Genomic DNA, 18056 nt, shown 5'->3' with positions numbered 1-18056 from the left:
GAGGGGAAAAAAAATTGGCCAGGGATCACAGAAATACAAAATGATCCTAACGGCTGCCAGTACGAATACAAAAATACACTAAACCAGATCCTCCCTAAATTTCTGTTGCAGTCAAAGAAGCCACACCAATTTATAGCAGGTGAAATAGGAGCAAGCTGATGAAGTTACCTCTCACAAACAGTTCTGTGGAGCATTTCTCATCACCCGCTGTTACGTAATAGCGAGCATCATCTGTCATCGTACAATTATTGATGAATAAAATTCGCTGGTTACCTTTGTGCTCAAAAATGTATCTGTTTGAACAGGAAGACAGCAAAGATACATTAGCAAAACTGATAGACCCCATTTGTTTTATGTAGAAAATTCTTCAGGGATTATTATAGGTTAAAATCTCGTTTTTCAACTGGAAAAGTTGTCCTGGGAAGCAATTTCCGAGATTCAACAGAACTGTCATAAACTATTCAGCGAAAAGAGCTATGATGTAGGATGACAACAAGCATCTTCTGGCTTGTTCCAAAATCCCAGGCTTGGGTGATAGGAAAAAATAAAAAAAATGAGCAGGCTCTGAAGGATGGCAAATAAAGTGGAGTCTGAAACTCTAGATGAGTAAAGATGAAAATAACCAGTAACAGGACACCATCCTCATTCCAACACTCTTAACATTTTTGTGAAGTAAAATAATAGCCAAGGTTAAGAAGTTAATATTATTGGTAGGCCAGATGGCACAAGAGATCAGTAATGGGATATGGGGTTTTGGTAATGGGATATGGTGCCTTTCACCTTTATGTCACCAGTTTAGATCTGCTCCAGGCTTGTAATGACCAAAGCTCATTAGCATCTGACAGCTGCTTCAGCAGCCTGGAAGAAATGCACTGGAGCATTCAATCCAGGTCCTTCTGCTGGAGAGGTATCCATATAGCTGCCTGCAAAGCATCTCTGAACTGCTCATGGCAGACAAAAGGGCTAAAGAAAAGGTACCCTGTTTGTTATGCATTTTTGTCAACTATGAATATTAATCAAAATCCTTCATTAACTTTTGCAGCAACAGAGTGAAGGAAATCTTCCCCTTCTCTGTAAAAGGGCTTTTGCTAATAGCTGTTTTTTCACAAGGCCAGAGGAGAAAGTTGCTAGGATTTTGTGCTGCTGAGAAACATTTAAGGAACATTGCCTTGTACATTACTGGCTACACATTACCATTCCTAACTGTGTCTGACTTTGGAATGGGATTTTCCATTGTAAGAGCCAGTCGTGCCCACAGTAAGGACTGGGCTCGGCTTCCAGCCATTGCTTTACCTGTACTCAAGTGTCTGCACCTGAAAAGCCACTTCTCCTAGATAAAGCCAAAGAGTAAACCAATATAGAGGTGATAGAAATGATGAAGCAGCTTGGGTTCACCAGACCTGTTGCGCATGACAGAAGTCACTTTCAGCTAATGCAGACTTCAGTGTGAGCGTGAACTGGGTAGTGGAAGGTGAGACAAACCTCGTTCCCCTTTCCTCGGGTGGCTTATGAGCCAGGTTGGCTAGTGTGTTGTCTTAAACATCTCTCCTCTTAGCACCCGACTACTGTAGAAAGATTCTGACCTCCTTTGTACATAGTACTGAGGACAGGAGATTTATTTGCTCACAGTGCTTCCTGATTTTTTAAAAACTAACGAGTAGGAAACGGCTCCATGTTTTGCTAAGGATCTTGAATTCTTTTCTCTTGAGGCAAAGGAGCCGATCTGCGTTAATATTAAGCTTACAGTGGACTTTTTTGGGTCAGGAGCAATATAACATCATTTGCATACTTTTCATGTATAATGAAATTCAGAAATAAAATTGGTGCAACCTGAGCAGAGAGATAGATCTATGCAACACACTTGCCAAGGAAGTACATGTGTACCCATTTTATTGCTTACATACGATAAAACCACTTACTTTGCACTTGGTCGTATTTCTTGGCCATTTTTATACCACTTGAGTTCCACTGTTGGATCTGCTAGCTCCACCATGAACCTTACTTTGCCTCCTTTGTCCACCTGGTATGCAGGATCAAGACCTTTGGCAAAAGCTGTTGTGGAAGCCAAGTGTTATTATAAAAGTGTTATTATATCAGAAAACAAGTAAGAATATGAATGCTGAAATGACATTGCATAAATATCATCAAAGCTGTCAGAATACAGGCGCACAATGTTATACATCACTCTATATTCTTAGCCTAGGCCACATGAATCAATTTATATTCTAGAAACATTAGAAAAAGTGCGAAGCTGTGCAGATCTGATTATCCTGTCCAAGTTCAAGCTAGTATCTCTTCATGACTTTGCAGTGTGAATGTATTCTGAATAGGATTGGGTAGAAGTAGCTTCGACAGCTTGCTGAGAAGTGCGATTTCAGAATAAAATGGTATAAAACTGGTGCTATGGAATCATTTACAATGAATCTGTTATTAGCACCACCACTCAAGTTAACAGGGAATTTTAAGTGGAAAGTCCTATTGAGCTTTCCACTATCAGAATAAGCATGTTGGTTTGTCTAAAAGCCAAATTAGCTTTCCTGATTCTTTCTGTAGGTTGCAAGGCGTACGTTGCAGTTCCACTTGTGATAAATGTTACAGCTGCAAAACATTTGCAAAAATATTTGCAAAAGTTGTCAGTCTGTGAATACTAATGGGCCTTTTCAAAAAGGTTCTTTGAGATGTCCAAATGTAGGCCAACTTGTTCTGGGCAAGGCAAGGCCAGGTGCAACTCAGTGCAAAACACTTTAATATCAATATTGAGATATTTCCAGCCACAGAAGTTAGACCCAGGGGAACAGATATTTGTGGTGCTCAAAAATAAATAAATAAACAGTGCCTCAAACAAATTGTCCACAGGTAAGTAATCAATTTCTGCTAAGGTTTATATTATGCATATGTCTGATTGCAGGAGACTGAAGATATTCACACAACAGGATTAGAGTTATTAAATCTGAAAAGTATTTTTAATGCATCTTGTTGCAGTGTAAAACTTTCCAATTTATAATAAAGGTGGTGTGAGGGTAAGAACAACCTACTCGCATCCTGTCGCTACCGTAGACATTTTCCCCAACATCTAGAGCCCCTCTTGTAGGGAAAACCCTGTCCACTGAAAAATCCTGGTACAGCTGGCAGCTCCATCCTACTCAACAGTGAACTGAGGAGAGGGAGCAGACAGACCGGTCCCAGGTGCTGAGAGATGCCCCTTTCCCAGTAAAACATCCAGGCACTTCCACGTGATGCACCTGGGTAGGGAACCACGCAATTCCTTACCCGCTTCCAGCCCTACTCCAGACTCCTGGGGGAAGGTGAGAAGTTTCCCTGGGCTTCAACCCCTTAGAGAGCTCCAGTGGATACAGAAACCGCCCCAGTGGCTCATCCAAAGTCCATTAATTCCATTTCTCCCTCCCTCAACTGTGGCCACAATCAGATACACCAACAAATGAAAAATATAAATAAAAATGAATATGTAGTAACGTAACACCTGTTATGATGTGAGGTAAGGATGAGGAGAGAGGGTATATCAGGCAGCTGGATTGCAGCTAGATTTGTGGAGGATTTCACCTACACAAAAGGGACTCCTCCAGGAAACCAGTGGAACAGCAGATGTACATCTTGCATCCAGTTCTGAAATGCTCTCCAGGAACAAGCAAATGCCCCAATAGTATAATGGATAGTGTGTTGTATTTATATGTGCCTGTGTGTGTGTATACGTATTATGCAACATACATTTTATATACATATATATACATATAAATATAATCAGAAATCTATATTTATGTATGAATTACACCACTCATACTGGTCAGGAGGGTAGGTCGGGAAAGACAGGCCTGAATTGCCTTACCCAACGCAGGGTGGAGGGGTTTTAGTACAGCTGGGATTTCAGAGGAATGTCGGATTAAGTGCAAAATGAAATGAGCAAACAATGTGTTCGGAGTGATTCTATTGTAGAGCAGAAGATCTTAATGATAACACAAGGTCTAATTTCCATGCTGTTTGATCAGATAACACCTTTCCACACAACTGGGGGACTTCGTTCCAGTTGGTACTACTGTTTGTCCAAGAGGGAGGGACGCTTTTGGTAAGCACTGAATGGGATAAGGTGTTTATGCTAACCACAGTAGACCAAAGCCGCCTTCTGATTAACCCATTGCAGTAATAAGGCTTGAGTTGTAGTGCGCAAGTCCCCTTTACGTGGAAATGAAGCAAGTTTGGTTTCTTAAGGTGGATGCTCACGTTTGACTACTGAACATAAGAATATTCTGCCTTATCCATACCTGCACTCTTCTTCACTTCCCTGCGCATGCGCTTCAGACGCTTTAACATGCCTCTCAGGTCAGTGATACCATACTGAAAAGCAATCTTCTCATATTCACTGGGATTCGCGTTCTTCAGGAGCTCCCACACATCTACCTCAGGTTCTTCCTCTTGCTGTTTAACCTCCCTAACAGTAGCAAAATAAAATTACGGGAGAAGTGTTAGCGAGGCCTTATCACACCATAAAAAGAGGTGAAGCTGAATCTATGGTGAGGAAAGAAATGTTTTAATCCAAATTTGAAGGCCGCCATCATACTTTTTTTATTTCACTCAGTATGAGTAGAATAGGTCAGAATGACATTCACACCTTATTTTACACTTCTTCAGGGCAGAATTTCGATATAAGTTTTAATTTGGCCTTTTCTGATGTAATCAGTTATGAGAATTTTTATATTGCTTCATTATTTAAAAAACCCCCATAATACGGTTTGAAAAATGTAGTACTATAATAACATATGGGCTAATCCCACTTAAATCAGTTTTATCTGTTGTAACTTGAGCGGAATCAGTTACAATTTATGATGGCAACACTGAGATCTGCATCCAATCCACACGTTTCATAATTATATAAAAATGCTTTCAAACCCTGAGTCCTTGTAACTGCTACTAGGGGTGACCAATGAAAGGACATTGAAATCCAAGGGAATCTGGGTCTGTTTATAGTTACACCAGTGCTTCTCAGAGTTATTTAAAGTTGGCATATGGATAGGAACTGGACATTTCCACACCAGCTTGGACTTGCAAGATGGATCTGTTGGCTTCCATATTTATCTCAGTCTTAAGAGCAGGAAGTGTTTTCGGAGGCCTGTGTGAATAGCATCACCTTTATACAGAAGTTTCAATGCCGTATTTACTATCTGCAACTCCAGACTAAGACAACCAATAAAGAGAAGTATAATTATTTTCACAATGGCAGCTATTAAATGAGAGAACAGTGGAAGCATGCTAAACAAAACGATAATTTTCAAGATTGACAGCTTAGCTCAAAAAAGTGAACTGCTAGAACAGCCTGGGAATTGGAGCAGAAATCTAGACATTTTTTCCTGTAAATTCATTAGAATCAGACCAGGATCATTCTGATTTGATCTAGTTGGTCTAAGGAAATCAGTACTTTTGAGAACAGAGCGAGAAAATAAACATATGAGAAATAAAAAAAAGAGTGAGCTTTGGAGCGAGACAGTGTTTGAGTTGAGCTCAACCAAGTCTGACAGAATTTTCTTTAACATATACATAGCACTGGGGGTCCCCGAGAATCTCTGCATGGTTGGATGAGGAACTATAGAAAACCACTTTGCTGATCAATCCATAAGGTTTATTAATTTTTGTAATATACCAGTGTTACTTTAAAAAGGTAAAAAGGTAAAAAGCTTCTCACTGAGGAGTCTTTGAAATACTTACATTGTTATCAAATTATTGTCATTGTTATCAGATCATTGTCAGACAATCTCAGGTGAATAATTTTATGTTTCGTTCCTTTTACTTTTACCGGAGCTCGTGCTTTCTGGAGAGTGACTATGTGCAGAGAACACTGGCGTTTCAGTGAGATTCCTTCTGCACAGTGGCAAGTCGAGATCAGCTTGCAAATATATGTAAAAGCTGACACACCCCATGGGGTGGCATTGTCCTCTCCCAGGGCTGGCCGCTTGCCATGCAACGCCTGTCCATGGTAAGGAGAGGTACGCTCCATGGGGATCACGAAAATGTGCCCCTTTAAATCAGGCAGTAGTTGAGAATGAGGATCAGTTAGGGTATCCTGATTTTCAACCAGCTCAAAGTAATTAATTGCAGACTCTTTTTACCTCTTGAGTAACTGGAGAACAAATTTTGACACTTTGAGCAACCAGCTTTGTTCTGAGACCACGATAGTTTCTGCTGTGGGTAGTGGGCAAACAATGCTTGGTATGTCCCAAGCAGACTGACCTCTCCACAAAATCGCTATCAGATCTTTTCCCCGAAAATGTGCATTTCGTTGAAAAATGTACCTTTTTAAAAAAAAGGACCTAAATGTTTGAGTGTTTTTGAGATCTTGTGCCTTTTGGAATTTCGTGCCATTACTGATCCATTGCATTGAAGAAGCATAACCAGTCACAGAGTGGCTGACTGAGATAAGAACTGGTTTCTCTTCCTGCAAGACCAGCACGAAATTAGAAAATAGGCAGTATGTAGATTCTATGCATTTAGGTTTTTTTTAAAAACATGTTTCAAGTATTATGCACCACAGGTGAAAAGTTCTCGCTCTTTCCTTGGTAATATAACCATACAAAAGAGAAGGAATGCACCTGCAACATTGCCTCTTGAAAAAAATTGAAATGAAAACATGTATTTTTCTTCATAAAAATGGATACTAATATCCACATTGGGGCTTAATTAGCAGTCTTATTCAATTAAGCTCAAAAGTATGAGGTTTCATTTCAGTGCCTGAAGCAAGGAGGGGATGAACCGATTTGACCGATATCAAATAATGGTGTTTGAAACTAAAAGTTTGCTTTTCCCATTAACCACATGATAGGTGTACTATGCGTTTATGGCTATACAGTATTTATCTTACAAAACATGTGAGTTACTTGTTAGTGAAGTGATAATGACTCTTAAATCACATTTCTCTTTCCACAAAAAACACCAAGACCTCTTACATGCAAGTCTCATGTTGCTAAGAAAACACCTCGCAGGCAGTCATGAGAACTGTCATGGTAAGTTGTATTAGTATGATAAAAAGTCAAACTGAAGATCCTAATTAGGGATGAGAAGATTAAAAAACCAAAGACCTGGTGGGTTTGCGTTGGTTCAGGTAATTCTTTCGCTACCTACTTTTACCTTCGGCCTTTCCTGTTTGCTTTAGTTGCTTAAATACTACCCTCACCATCACAGCCCGTGGGCCCATTGTGAGCTTTTTACATAATTAATGCTGCATGTTGGGTTTTCCTCTTTCAGAGTAAGTTGTAGATGACATAAAAGGTCCTAGTTCCTTTTCCAATTCTCTGTGGTCGGTTGCCATTTATTTCCATGGCATGTAGCATTTCTGTGATAAATTTTAAAAAATGACTAATTAACTATCTTGTCTTAATCTGTTAAAAGACTAAACTAGGTTTAAGTTCTGAAAGAGCTAGGGGCATAGCTATCATAACACCAGATTTTCAAGGCAAACCAGAGAAACACGTGCCCAATTTTTTCTCTGTTTTAAAGCATGATATGATTTTTTCATATCGGGATGCTTATAAAACTCAAAGTAAGATGTACGCAAAGAGGTAAATTTAACCCTTGCAGATTTTTTCTTTTGCACCAGACTCAATTTTCTGAACTGCTCATCCCTGTGTAGGAAATTATCCCCCTCTACTCTCCATGCAAACACAAAAGAAATAGCAAGTAAACTAGATGTTATTGTCCTCTTTAGGTTGTGGCTCGCTTTTTTCCCAGTGCACTCAAATCTGAGGTTTCTTTTCTGCACACTTAGAAGTACAATTAACTGAACATTTGCATATTATACTATGAGAATGATAGTTAGAAACACTGAAAAAAAATGAAAGGTCAGAAAATTCTTAAGAAGTTATTAATGCTACACCTGACTCTTTCTGTGTGCGAACCTAATGGTTTGCAATCCACACCTGCTCACTGCATCACTTGGTTCTCACCTACGTTTCAGGAGACCACTAAAGTCAAGTTCTCCTGCATCGTCTTGTCCATCACCGCTGTTATTAATAGAAAAAGATCAAATCTTTGTTTAATACAGGAAGACTTAGACAACACACATTGCAAACGCTCTACATGTCTCATACACTCAACACTGTCCAGACACACAAATAATGGTATAAACTCAACACAAACTTGTATTCTTTTTCACACAAATTATGTTTCCTTAGGCACTTGTGAAAAATAACACAAAGGTTTGTATTGCTTGTTATTATACTTCGATGACAAATTTTTGTAACTGCATACATAAATTTGCCAAGATTTGTGTTAGATTTCAGTAACACAAATAAACGTGAGCTAGTCAACACAAAGAGCTTTGTTTTTCATTTCCATGGTGTATGTGTATAAAAACAAAGGACTTGTGCTGATCTTTTGCTATGAATGTAAAACAAAGATTTGCATTGCTGGGTGGTGCTTTTAACAATGCATAACTGTGTCAAATACTGATTGCGAAGCATTGCACTTAAGATTTAACCTTTTTCTAAATGAAGGGAGAAATCAGTTAAAAAAGATGAGACACTACATTGTACATTTTTACAGATAGAATCACAAATCACAGTCCTGTGAAGGTGCATTTCTTTCTATAATGTGACTTCAAGCAGTAATACCTTATTATAAAGCACATATAGACCAAAAAAATGCCCTTGATACTTGTAAAAAGTAAGGGCAAAATGCAGCTTTGGAATGGAAATGATGCCAATATTTCATCCCAGATTTTGCATGAAAGATATTACTTAGAAAAATATTCAGATATCCTCACCTGCTTGGGCAGAATAGTTATTACAGTTTTTTTTAAATGTGCTCAAGAAAGGAGTGCACCTTGAATGTAATATCACTTGCATTCAGTCTTTAAATCAAATCTCTCTAAATAAAAGCAGTAACTTCTAAGTTACAACTTTGCTTTTATCTGTAAATTAATAAACTGCATTATTTTTCTGTTTGTTAAACATTTTCATTCTGAATACTGTCCTTCTAAGAAAATTTTCTCCACCAAATGTAAAGATGACATCTCTACTGGTTTGAATTGCTATTTTATCACAAAAGTAGGTAATGAGGGAAAAGGCTTCAGACACAATGCTTTATCTTATGGCCTCTGCAATATATTATTTGTAGTTTTTTTGTCATGATGGCCTTATGACACACTTTTTTTTTACTGTAAGATAACATAAAGACAGATGCTATCTTTTTGAAATCAGTGTGAATTTTTCTCTCTGCATTTAATCAGTACAGGATTGTGACCAGGAACTTTCATATCGTAGCTGTCAAATTTCAGGAAACAAGCAGTAGAATATTTAGTGAATTAAAATATGATTTTAAAAACCTCTAAAGAAACAAATATGTAATTGCCTTAAATATTCCATCTTCCCTTAAAGCAATGGCACTATAATTTCACAGTAGAGTATTTAATATCGGATGCACTGTCTATATGCTGTAACTATTTAATTCTTTCCACTCCCAACCACTCTAAACCCCACTTCTTTAATCTTTTATTAAAAAAAAACATTTTTAAAAAATGCTTGATACAATTGTCTGCCAAGACTGTTGGAAGTTCTGTGCATGCTACCAGCCTCCATTACTGAGGAGCTTCATAGGATGACTGTTTGAAGTTACCTTCTTTTGAAAGCAGATCTGATGTCAATGGATGGAGTAGCTTGGGAAGATTCTATGAAATAACAGTAATAAAAAACATAATTTGAAATTAATGTAATTTATGTGATCAGTGTGATTTCACATGCAAATTTTTTTCAGTTTCCTACTAAGTGACCACAATTTGTGCTGCTCCTTTGGTGTTAAGTTCTGATAAATGCAGAGCTGCTCAATGCTGAACTAAGTTTATTTAACGCATTTCTCTAAACTCCTTCCTGCAGTTCTGCATAGGAGATCTGTCTCTGTGATGTTTCTCCCTGATCCCCTTCCTGCCTATACACAGGCCTTTTTGTCTTCCCGTTCTCTATGCTTTCTCCCCTGCTTGTATCTTGTACTTTCTCAGTACGCTCAGCATCAGAGGAAAGAGACAGTCTTCTCTACAGCTACTGACTCATGTTGATTCTCGGAGCAGGGATGAACCCTCCTTGTGTGAATTACCCATCTGTGCCAGCCTGAGTCGGATTAAAGGGTGGTGATCCACAGCCAGCAAACGGATGCGGCCACGCTGCCCCCTGCCTCACTGCCCTCTGAAGACACACACCTACCTATGCCCCTCGGGCTGTCAGTCAGCCGTCTAATGTCCCCTTAACTGTGACCGGCTTCCCCTGACTGGCGAACGAACCAGCTGGTCTAGGCCATTCGGTAGGCATGCTTTATGAGGGTGAACAACTATTTTGTCCACTGGCTGCTGGCCCGGGCATTTCGGAAGGCATCCATCTTTCTCAGTCTGGCCGTGCAGGTATGCGTGCGCTGTTGTGCTGGCAGAACTGCTCTCGAAGGAAAAGATAAGCCTATGGGTTAACGTTTGCCAGAGTAAGGCCTTTTATAACACCCAAGTAGGCAAAGGCACGACTCTCCAGTGCTCTCCACATTGTGCTATTCTTTATTTTGATGAAGAGTGGAAGAAATAGCTTTCTGGAGTATGATCGTACCATGCCCGAACAGGGTGCAAAGCACTGGTGAGCTGTGACCACTCCACGTCCCTCTGTTCAGACGCCGCCTGATGAAGCCTTGCTCTCTAAACTGCCCTAAGCCCAGCTCTCTGTCTTGTGTGCTAGAGCCTGATTTGAATTCAACACTAGTTTTATCTGTCAGCTTTTCCAATTTTTGGATAAGTGTCTCACATGCTATCTATCCCAGCGTTCATTTAAACAATAAATTACAGACACTTAGGAAAATTCTCTGAGCTCCGTGCTGAAAATGTTCACTTTAAGGATTACTTTCTTTAAAGGTTCTGAACAAAACTAGGTGACATTTCAAGTTAAAAAAAAAAGGGAAATCTTTATAAAGCTTTACAGAAACAAGTGGAATCTTACCAGTGACTTCAAGGTCAAAAGAGCAACTATCAAACTTGTCCTTATAAGATACTTCACAACGATAGTTCCCTGCGTAGTTTTCTTTAGCTTGAATGATGTGCATCTCAAATGTGTGAATCTAAGAATCAAACATAATTGTTCATTGATGTAGGGGATACACCCCCACTGTAAAACAGAAGTTAAAAGTTTAGTCTTTCAGACCTAAACCAGGAGTAAAGGATAACTCAAATAAAGGGCTCTGGAAAGAAACTGGAACACACAATGGCAACAGAAAAGTTTGGTTTCCCCACCACTACATGTCCTGCACTAGGAGAGCAGAAAAGTCTGTGCAGGGTCAGAGATCGTCACTGAAATCTGCATGGGGAAGCCAGGGTTAGAATCCACTGCTCTTGAATTTCTACCTGTTGTCTTAAACTGATCTTTAAGCTCTCTTTGGAGTTTTGCCCCCATAAGAAGGAAAAGTGAAGACACACCTTAGTGTGACGCTCAAAGGACTCTTTCAGCTGGAGGTGCTTCCCCGCTTTACTGGCCAGGTCCATCCATTTTCCTTTAAACCACTTAACATTTGGCTTTCGGAGAAGATCTTTGGCTTCTACTTTGGCTATAAATGTAATATTCCCACCTTTTAAAAAAAAGAAAACAAAAATGCAGTCATTGAGGAGCATGTGGTTGGCCAGTCATGTCTGTACAAGTTTCTTTTACTACCGCGCCTTACAGTCTCCATGTGCTAGCTCTACCATGACAATGAGAATCAGATGGAGTCCAATAGGCCATGACAGTACTGCAGTGTTACAGAGATTAACGATTTGGGGTCTGGAAGACTTCTGCCCATGTCAATGTGGAGCTTGAGACTCTGAGAAGCAGGATAAATTAGTTGAGGCAAAACTCCATGTTGTCATGGGTGAATTGATCCCAATACTTGAATTTCCTTGCTTAAAACAAGCACAGGTGTTCCTAGGCTACCAGGCAGGTTTAACGTGAATAAACTCCAGTCTAGAAAAGAAAGCCTGGAGCTCTTCATACATTTCTAACATTGATTCTTTAAGCTGAGGAGAGAGAAAAGAGAGTCTTCTCTAAACAATAATTTGGGATTAGCAAAAGTTACCTCGGTTTTCAGAACACCACTGCCCGGCCCCTGCTCTTTTTCCATCCTGACATTCATGGCCTCCAGAGGAGAATACAGGTAATAAAAATAAAATAAATCCTCCCGAAACGCTCTTTTTCTATTCAGAAATGAAGAAAAATAATAGATGCATAAGAACTCCCTCATCTGACCACATCTTAGTGTATCCAAGTGCACAGCAGACATACTAAGTAGCCAGTACTGCACTTCTCACCATTGCTGCTACCCTGCTTAGGGTGCAGCTACCTTACCATGTTAGGATGGCTCAGGAGTGCAGTTTGGAAGTGAATGTCCTAACTGTCCCCATTTACTGTGCTCTGGTTCGCAACACAGAAAGCCCTCATGGTGCTTGAACTGGATTCCTCTGGGATGAAATTAAGCCCAAAGCTGTGCTCTGAGAGTTCCCCACCTGTGATCCCACTGCTAATAGGTGTAGTGACCACCGGACTAAACCAGAGCTAGTCCAGAGCAAATCCTCCAGAATGGTCGCAGTTGGGGTGACCCTACCAGCTTCGCCACAGAGCTGCCCGTATTAGTCTGCTTGCAAATTTACATGCAGCTGTAGGGTTCAAAAGTTGACCGACAGTCTCTAAGCCACACTACAGACCTGTGGGTAGATCTTCCTGACATATCAGTAATGGTACAGCCAACAGCATCACAGTAACCAGCTCTCTTCTCCAGAAACTACACCTCTTATCCATTGTGCTCAGTAAACTATTAGATTTTGAGCTCGTCTTGAATTAAGCAGTTGGGTTTTGCTTCTCTTCGTACAGTCCTTTTTGCCTTCAAGGAGTGGAGTTCACATCCAGCTAAAATCAGTGGAAGAACTTGTAGCTGAGGGAAGAAGCTGAGTGTCGGAGGAACCACACATAACTTTTCAGGATCTGCCTCAGTCTCTGTCTCTCTGGAAGTGGCTTTTGATTTTGTTTCTAAGCACTTACCAACGCTCACTGATCCGCTCTGAGGTTTTTCGACAAATAAAGTGGATCTTTGGGAGTCATCGCGTTTTTCTGTCTCTTCCGGAGCTCCTTCTCCAAGAGACCATACTGAGATGCAGAGAGAGAGGGAAATGTCAATCATCCGAACATGCTTTACTGCCTCCAAAATACACTTACCTGAACTTACTAAACTCTCTAACCCTATTACCTCTCTCTTCAGATGTCCTGAAAGATACCTAAGTTTTTGTTCACACTGACATCCATTGCTTGGCTCTCACATTGTATACAGTTCCCGCAAGAACGCCACCTCTGTGGTGACGGAAAATGAAACTATCAGGGAGGAAGAGAGGGGAACCTGATCAGCCGAGATGGGTACTGACCAACTCGAATGGCACCAGCATTCAACCATGGGTGCTTTACAGAGGCAATGCACAAAGGCCAGCTCTTTGTTTTTCAGAAGAGATGGAGGTTCTGAAAACACAAACAGCTGTAAGCACAAACAAAACACGTATGATGCATGGTTTCAGTGGGTCTATCTCAAGCCCAAACTCAGTCAATTGTACAAGCTAGTTTTTTCCTCTTTGTCTGCAAAATAGGGCAGGGATGAAGCTTGCTTTTGAACTCTGTTCTCTTGGACCATGATAGAAGCAGAGAGCTTGGGGATCAGTCAATACCATCTCCTGCCCTGTGCATTGGCTGATATTTTACAGAAAAATAGTTTGTCAGATGGAAATGATTGTGTCATATGTTCAGACACAGCACCTTCTCTTCTGGAAACTGGGATTTTGGCACTGAAAAGCAACAATGGTACTAAAAGAAGCAGCAAGTGAGAGGTCTCCCCGGGGCAGAGACCTGTGCCAGCACAGATGTGTTTTTCTGGTCTTTCTGCTTATCTGAACCGCCCTGGCTTTGTGCAGTTATGTCCTGGATAAATCCATGCAAAATCGTGGTCAAAGCTGATTCCTGACAGAAAAAGCGGTGAAAAACAGATCAAGGCAGTGAATGTTTGTCCACCACCTGCTCCCTCTCTACAGAGAGGCAAAGCATGTGTCTCATATCGCAAATGACAACTTGCAGAGTGCAAATGCCGCATCTCCTTTTTTTTGAGGAGCTATGTCCAGCGCATAAGGGGAAGCTGAGTAAAGGCAGTGCTGCCCTGGCAGCACTGAAGAGCAGAGCAAATGTGGAAATGTACAGCTGTAATTAACAAAGCCATCTGTCTCTTTCAAATGAGACCTGCATCTCCCTTGCTCCCCTTGAACTTCTAGTTGTTTCAGAAGAAAAGGTAGCTGTTTATAGTTTATCCAATGCTCTTTTGGTTTTGGTTTCATAAATAGCATAAATGAGGAACCAGTCACACGACACTTCTCACTTAGTCAGGTGACCAAGTCCTGGTCTTGAAATGGAAAGTTCCTTTCCCTGCTCAGGATTTTCTGTAGAAACTCATTTGCCAGAAGTCAGGATTGTCTTTCTACTATGTAGAGATTACTGCTATGGGAACCTTTTTAACTCACGAAAATTTCCATCCCTCACGAATGCAACACAACTCATTGGGAAAATTCAACCAAACCGTTTTTATTATCCTAAAGTCTATTAGGAATTTTTAAAAGGTGTAGAAATGCTGGATAGCTTTGATAGAAAATCTTCGCCTTTCAGTATTTCAGTGACTTTTGGGTGGTGTGCCTAACACCTCTGTATATGTCTGCTTGTACAATATTTCTTGCAGGTAAAGACATACATGTATATACACACATATATGAAAACACATACACAGACATACATGAACACAAATATATATAGATACACATCTATATATACTCTATGATCTAGATGTTTAGATTATGCCAGTACAACATGCTAGTATATGGTAACAACATCAGAATGAGTGAGAGTTACTGGTGTGAATAAAATGATGTGACAATGCTTAATAAATGGAAGAAGCTTACATAGAGTCATTAATTCAGTACCACATAAAATAACACCTCAACATTATCATCACCTTTCGATATTAACATTTTCCTATTTATTAAACATACAGAACGAAACGTGGGTTTGACGCTGGCGCAGGGGGCTGGCATAGGTGGCTATGCCAGGTCAATAACCATGGTTGAAGTACCTGCTGCTCATTTTGTTCCAGAGGCTGCAAATCCTGAAACCACAAAAGTGGGTGCAGTATGCGTTACCTGCCAGGGTAGGAAGAAAGAGGTTATGACTTTGCTAAGTTTTCCCCACCGTCCTTTGAGCTGTGAGAAGAAGCCATGCTCCTACAGTCTCCTGTGTGTGGGATGCAGGTAAGCCACTGTCACCCTGTAGGCTGAGGAGGAAGGGAATAGTTGCGTATCTATCTATATAGAAATAGATATAGATAGATAGGTATGTATGTATGTGTAAAACACGGATGCGTGTCCTGTCTTGTGCAGCAGAGCCTTCTCTCACTCCTGCTTTAGCTGCTAGAAACCTATTCACTCTAAACCTAAAAGCTTTTCAACAGCTAGAGTTTGATACCGTATGAACAACTAAATTAAAATTAAATATAATCTTTAAGAAATAATGTAGTAATAATGTTTGTATTATGTAAAATTTGGCTTGTTTCAACATGTTTTTCAGGAGGTCTCACCTGAGTCTTTTCTTTCCGCTGGCTTAGACATCCCATCTGAAAGGGAAGAGCAATTTAGGTGACACCAGCTCAGAGATCACAGCTTAACTGACCTCAGGTCACTGGGATTTAAAGAACATTGATTCTTCATGCAAGATGTTTAGACTAGATATTTAGGACCAGGCCCATGAGGAACTATTTGATTACCAGAAAAAGGAAGTGAACATCTGAGAAAAAAAAAATCGAAAGTCTTTCCCCCTTTTCTCTAGAAAATCTAAATTAGTTTAGCTTAATTCCCATACAGATTTCCTTTGTAGTAGTTCATATTTAGAAGGATTCTCCGAAGCTGATGCTTTCTTCATGATTTGTGTAGTTCCAGATAACAGATGAACATATGTTGTTCAATATTTATCTGAGGGGGTACTATTTTGAATTATTTAAATAGTCTATTTCTTTATCTAGGTTAAGCAAAATAAGGATAAATAGTTAAAATTTATTTTTAGGGTTTTGCAATTTAAAATGTTATTTATATATTTAGCTCTTACCAATGGGGTCCTCTGCTATAAATCAATGTACTACTACTGACTTGTCAGATAGCATGCAGACCAAAGTTAATAATGCAAATTCTTTTGGGACAAATCAAGAAAATGCAATCATTTAGGGCAGTGAAGAAAATTAAGAGCATGTTTTTCATTTGACACACTGCAAAGTGTTTTCTATTGTTCAAAATTTCTGCTTCATTCACAGCTTATTTTTCAAAAACGTGTTAAGCAAGCAATGGAGAAATTTTGCCCATGTCACATCTGTCATGATGGACCCCTGTGCTGTTGCTTTTCTTCTACTGCCGACAACCAAAGGCATTTTATCTGCCAGTTTGGCAGCAATGTGCAAAAAGTGCTTGGAGCAGTACATTCAAACTACCTTGTAGGTCACGTGGCCTAAGGTGAGGTGGTAGGCAACTCTGTGGACAAACCTGTTATGAAGTCATACTCCATTTGTTTTATTTGTTATTCTGGAATTTGCTCGCAAATCTAACCTTTAAAAATACACTCCACGTTTGTTGTTAGGAAAAGATTAGGGAGAGTCGTTTTCAGAACTGCTGATATTATACCTTCCAATGGCAGAAGTTCTACCAAAGACCTCCAGCCAGGACTGGAAAGAAACTTATCTGGTATGAAGGTCTTGTACTTCTGAACAGAGGTTAATTTAATGTAGGGCACTTCAAAATCTTTTTCTCTAACTAGTATGTTTTGAGTTCTGTCCAATGGTTTGTGCTCTTTCTTCATTAATAGTCAGAAGAAAAATACATACATACATACGCACACACAGCACTATCACAGTCCTAACCTGCTGGTGGAGTACTAACTGAAGTGTCATCTTCGTCTGTGAAAAGAAATACAAATAAAAAAGTACATAAAGAAACAGAAAGCACAGATGACCGTCTGCTTTAAAACAACTATGTGAAAATGTAAAACCTGCAAAAGAAAGGGAAAGAAATCATAATAGTCAGGAGCATTCACAATGGAAGCTTCAAACTGATGAAGAAAGCTTTGCGTAATTCAGTAGCTGAAATGGTAAACCTTAATGTTTCAAGCAAGTAAAAGAAAAATGAGATGTGGACTGTGATCTATTATTAAATCATGAGTTTATATGGAAGCTGCCGAGTGGTTCTGTTTGTTAGAGATGTAATCCACAGTAAATACAAAAAAGCCACAATGAAATCAAGGTCAATCACATATCTGACCTGAGGAAGATGCCATTTCTCTGATGTCCATGTCTGCAATTAAAATGTGCACCATATATGCATTCAGCATCATTAAATCAAGATATGCAACAGTTAAAAAGTCCCCTGTATTTATACTTTGCAACTTCTTTATTAAAATGTTAATTTAAAATTCTAGGGACAAACAACCAATTTTTCCCCATATTATAAGAAAATAATTCAAAATAAGGACAGAACTGTTATCATCACACTGGATTTTCTTTTTATCACACTAAAAGTTGACCATCATCAGGTATTAAATCACTACAAGCAATTGTTTTCCAGGTGTTTTAAAATGTTTAATCTCATAGAGTACATTGAAGTATATATTTATATGAATCAAAAGCCTGAAAAAACATGAAACTGGCATTAAACCTGAAATGCTGTAATCAGGATTGTTAGAAAAGCAGAATAAGGTAAAGACTATCTTTACAAGAGTCTCTTACATCTTTTTGAATTTTATCTGTTGACTAGAAACCTCAGAGATATCAGTTTTTGACAAAAATACGCAAAAAGTCTTGGTGTCTTAAAGGCCTAATAGTAAAAAAAAAAAAAACAACCAAACCCAAAATTACCAACGAAGCATTTGAAAGGCGACAATAAACTAGATATATTTAGGATTTAATACATATGTAATGTAAAGAAAACATGTCTTTTATAAGATATCAGA

The 18056-nt window shown here is 39.3% G+C and overlaps 1 protein-coding gene across 1 annotated transcript in view; it reads right to left on the bottom strand.

Moving 5' to 3' along the window:
• The window catches only part of MYBPC1 (myosin binding protein C1), a 48928-nt gene extending 31529 nt beyond the window's left edge, over positions 1 to 17399 (bottom strand). Inside the window, exons 1-11 of the mRNA XM_063323376.1 lie at positions 17369 to 17399; positions 16972 to 17007; positions 15646 to 15681; positions 13032 to 13136; positions 11441 to 11589; positions 10968 to 11085; positions 9616 to 9667; positions 7947 to 8003; positions 4278 to 4444; positions 1920 to 2052; positions 169 to 293 (exon numbers count right to left, since the gene is read on the bottom strand). Of these exons, the coding sequence (XP_063179446.1) occupies positions 169 to 293; positions 1920 to 2052; positions 4278 to 4444; positions 7947 to 8003; positions 9616 to 9667; positions 10968 to 11085; positions 11441 to 11589; positions 13032 to 13136; positions 15646 to 15681; positions 16972 to 17007; positions 17369 to 17399 (1009 nt within the window). The remainder of the gene's footprint in view (positions 1 to 168; positions 294 to 1919; positions 2053 to 4277; positions 4445 to 7946; positions 8004 to 9615; positions 9668 to 10967; positions 11086 to 11440; positions 11590 to 13031; positions 13137 to 15645; positions 15682 to 16971; positions 17008 to 17368) is intronic.
• Positions 17400 to 18056: the final 657 nt, after the last annotated feature.

This window comes from Chroicocephalus ridibundus, chromosome 1, assembly GCF_963924245.1.
Source record: "Chroicocephalus ridibundus chromosome 1, bChrRid1.1, whole genome shotgun sequence".
Classification (NCBI taxonomy): domain Eukaryota; kingdom Metazoa; phylum Chordata; class Aves; order Charadriiformes; family Laridae; genus Chroicocephalus; species Chroicocephalus ridibundus.
This window is presented reverse-complemented; position numbering and strand designations above follow the sequence as displayed.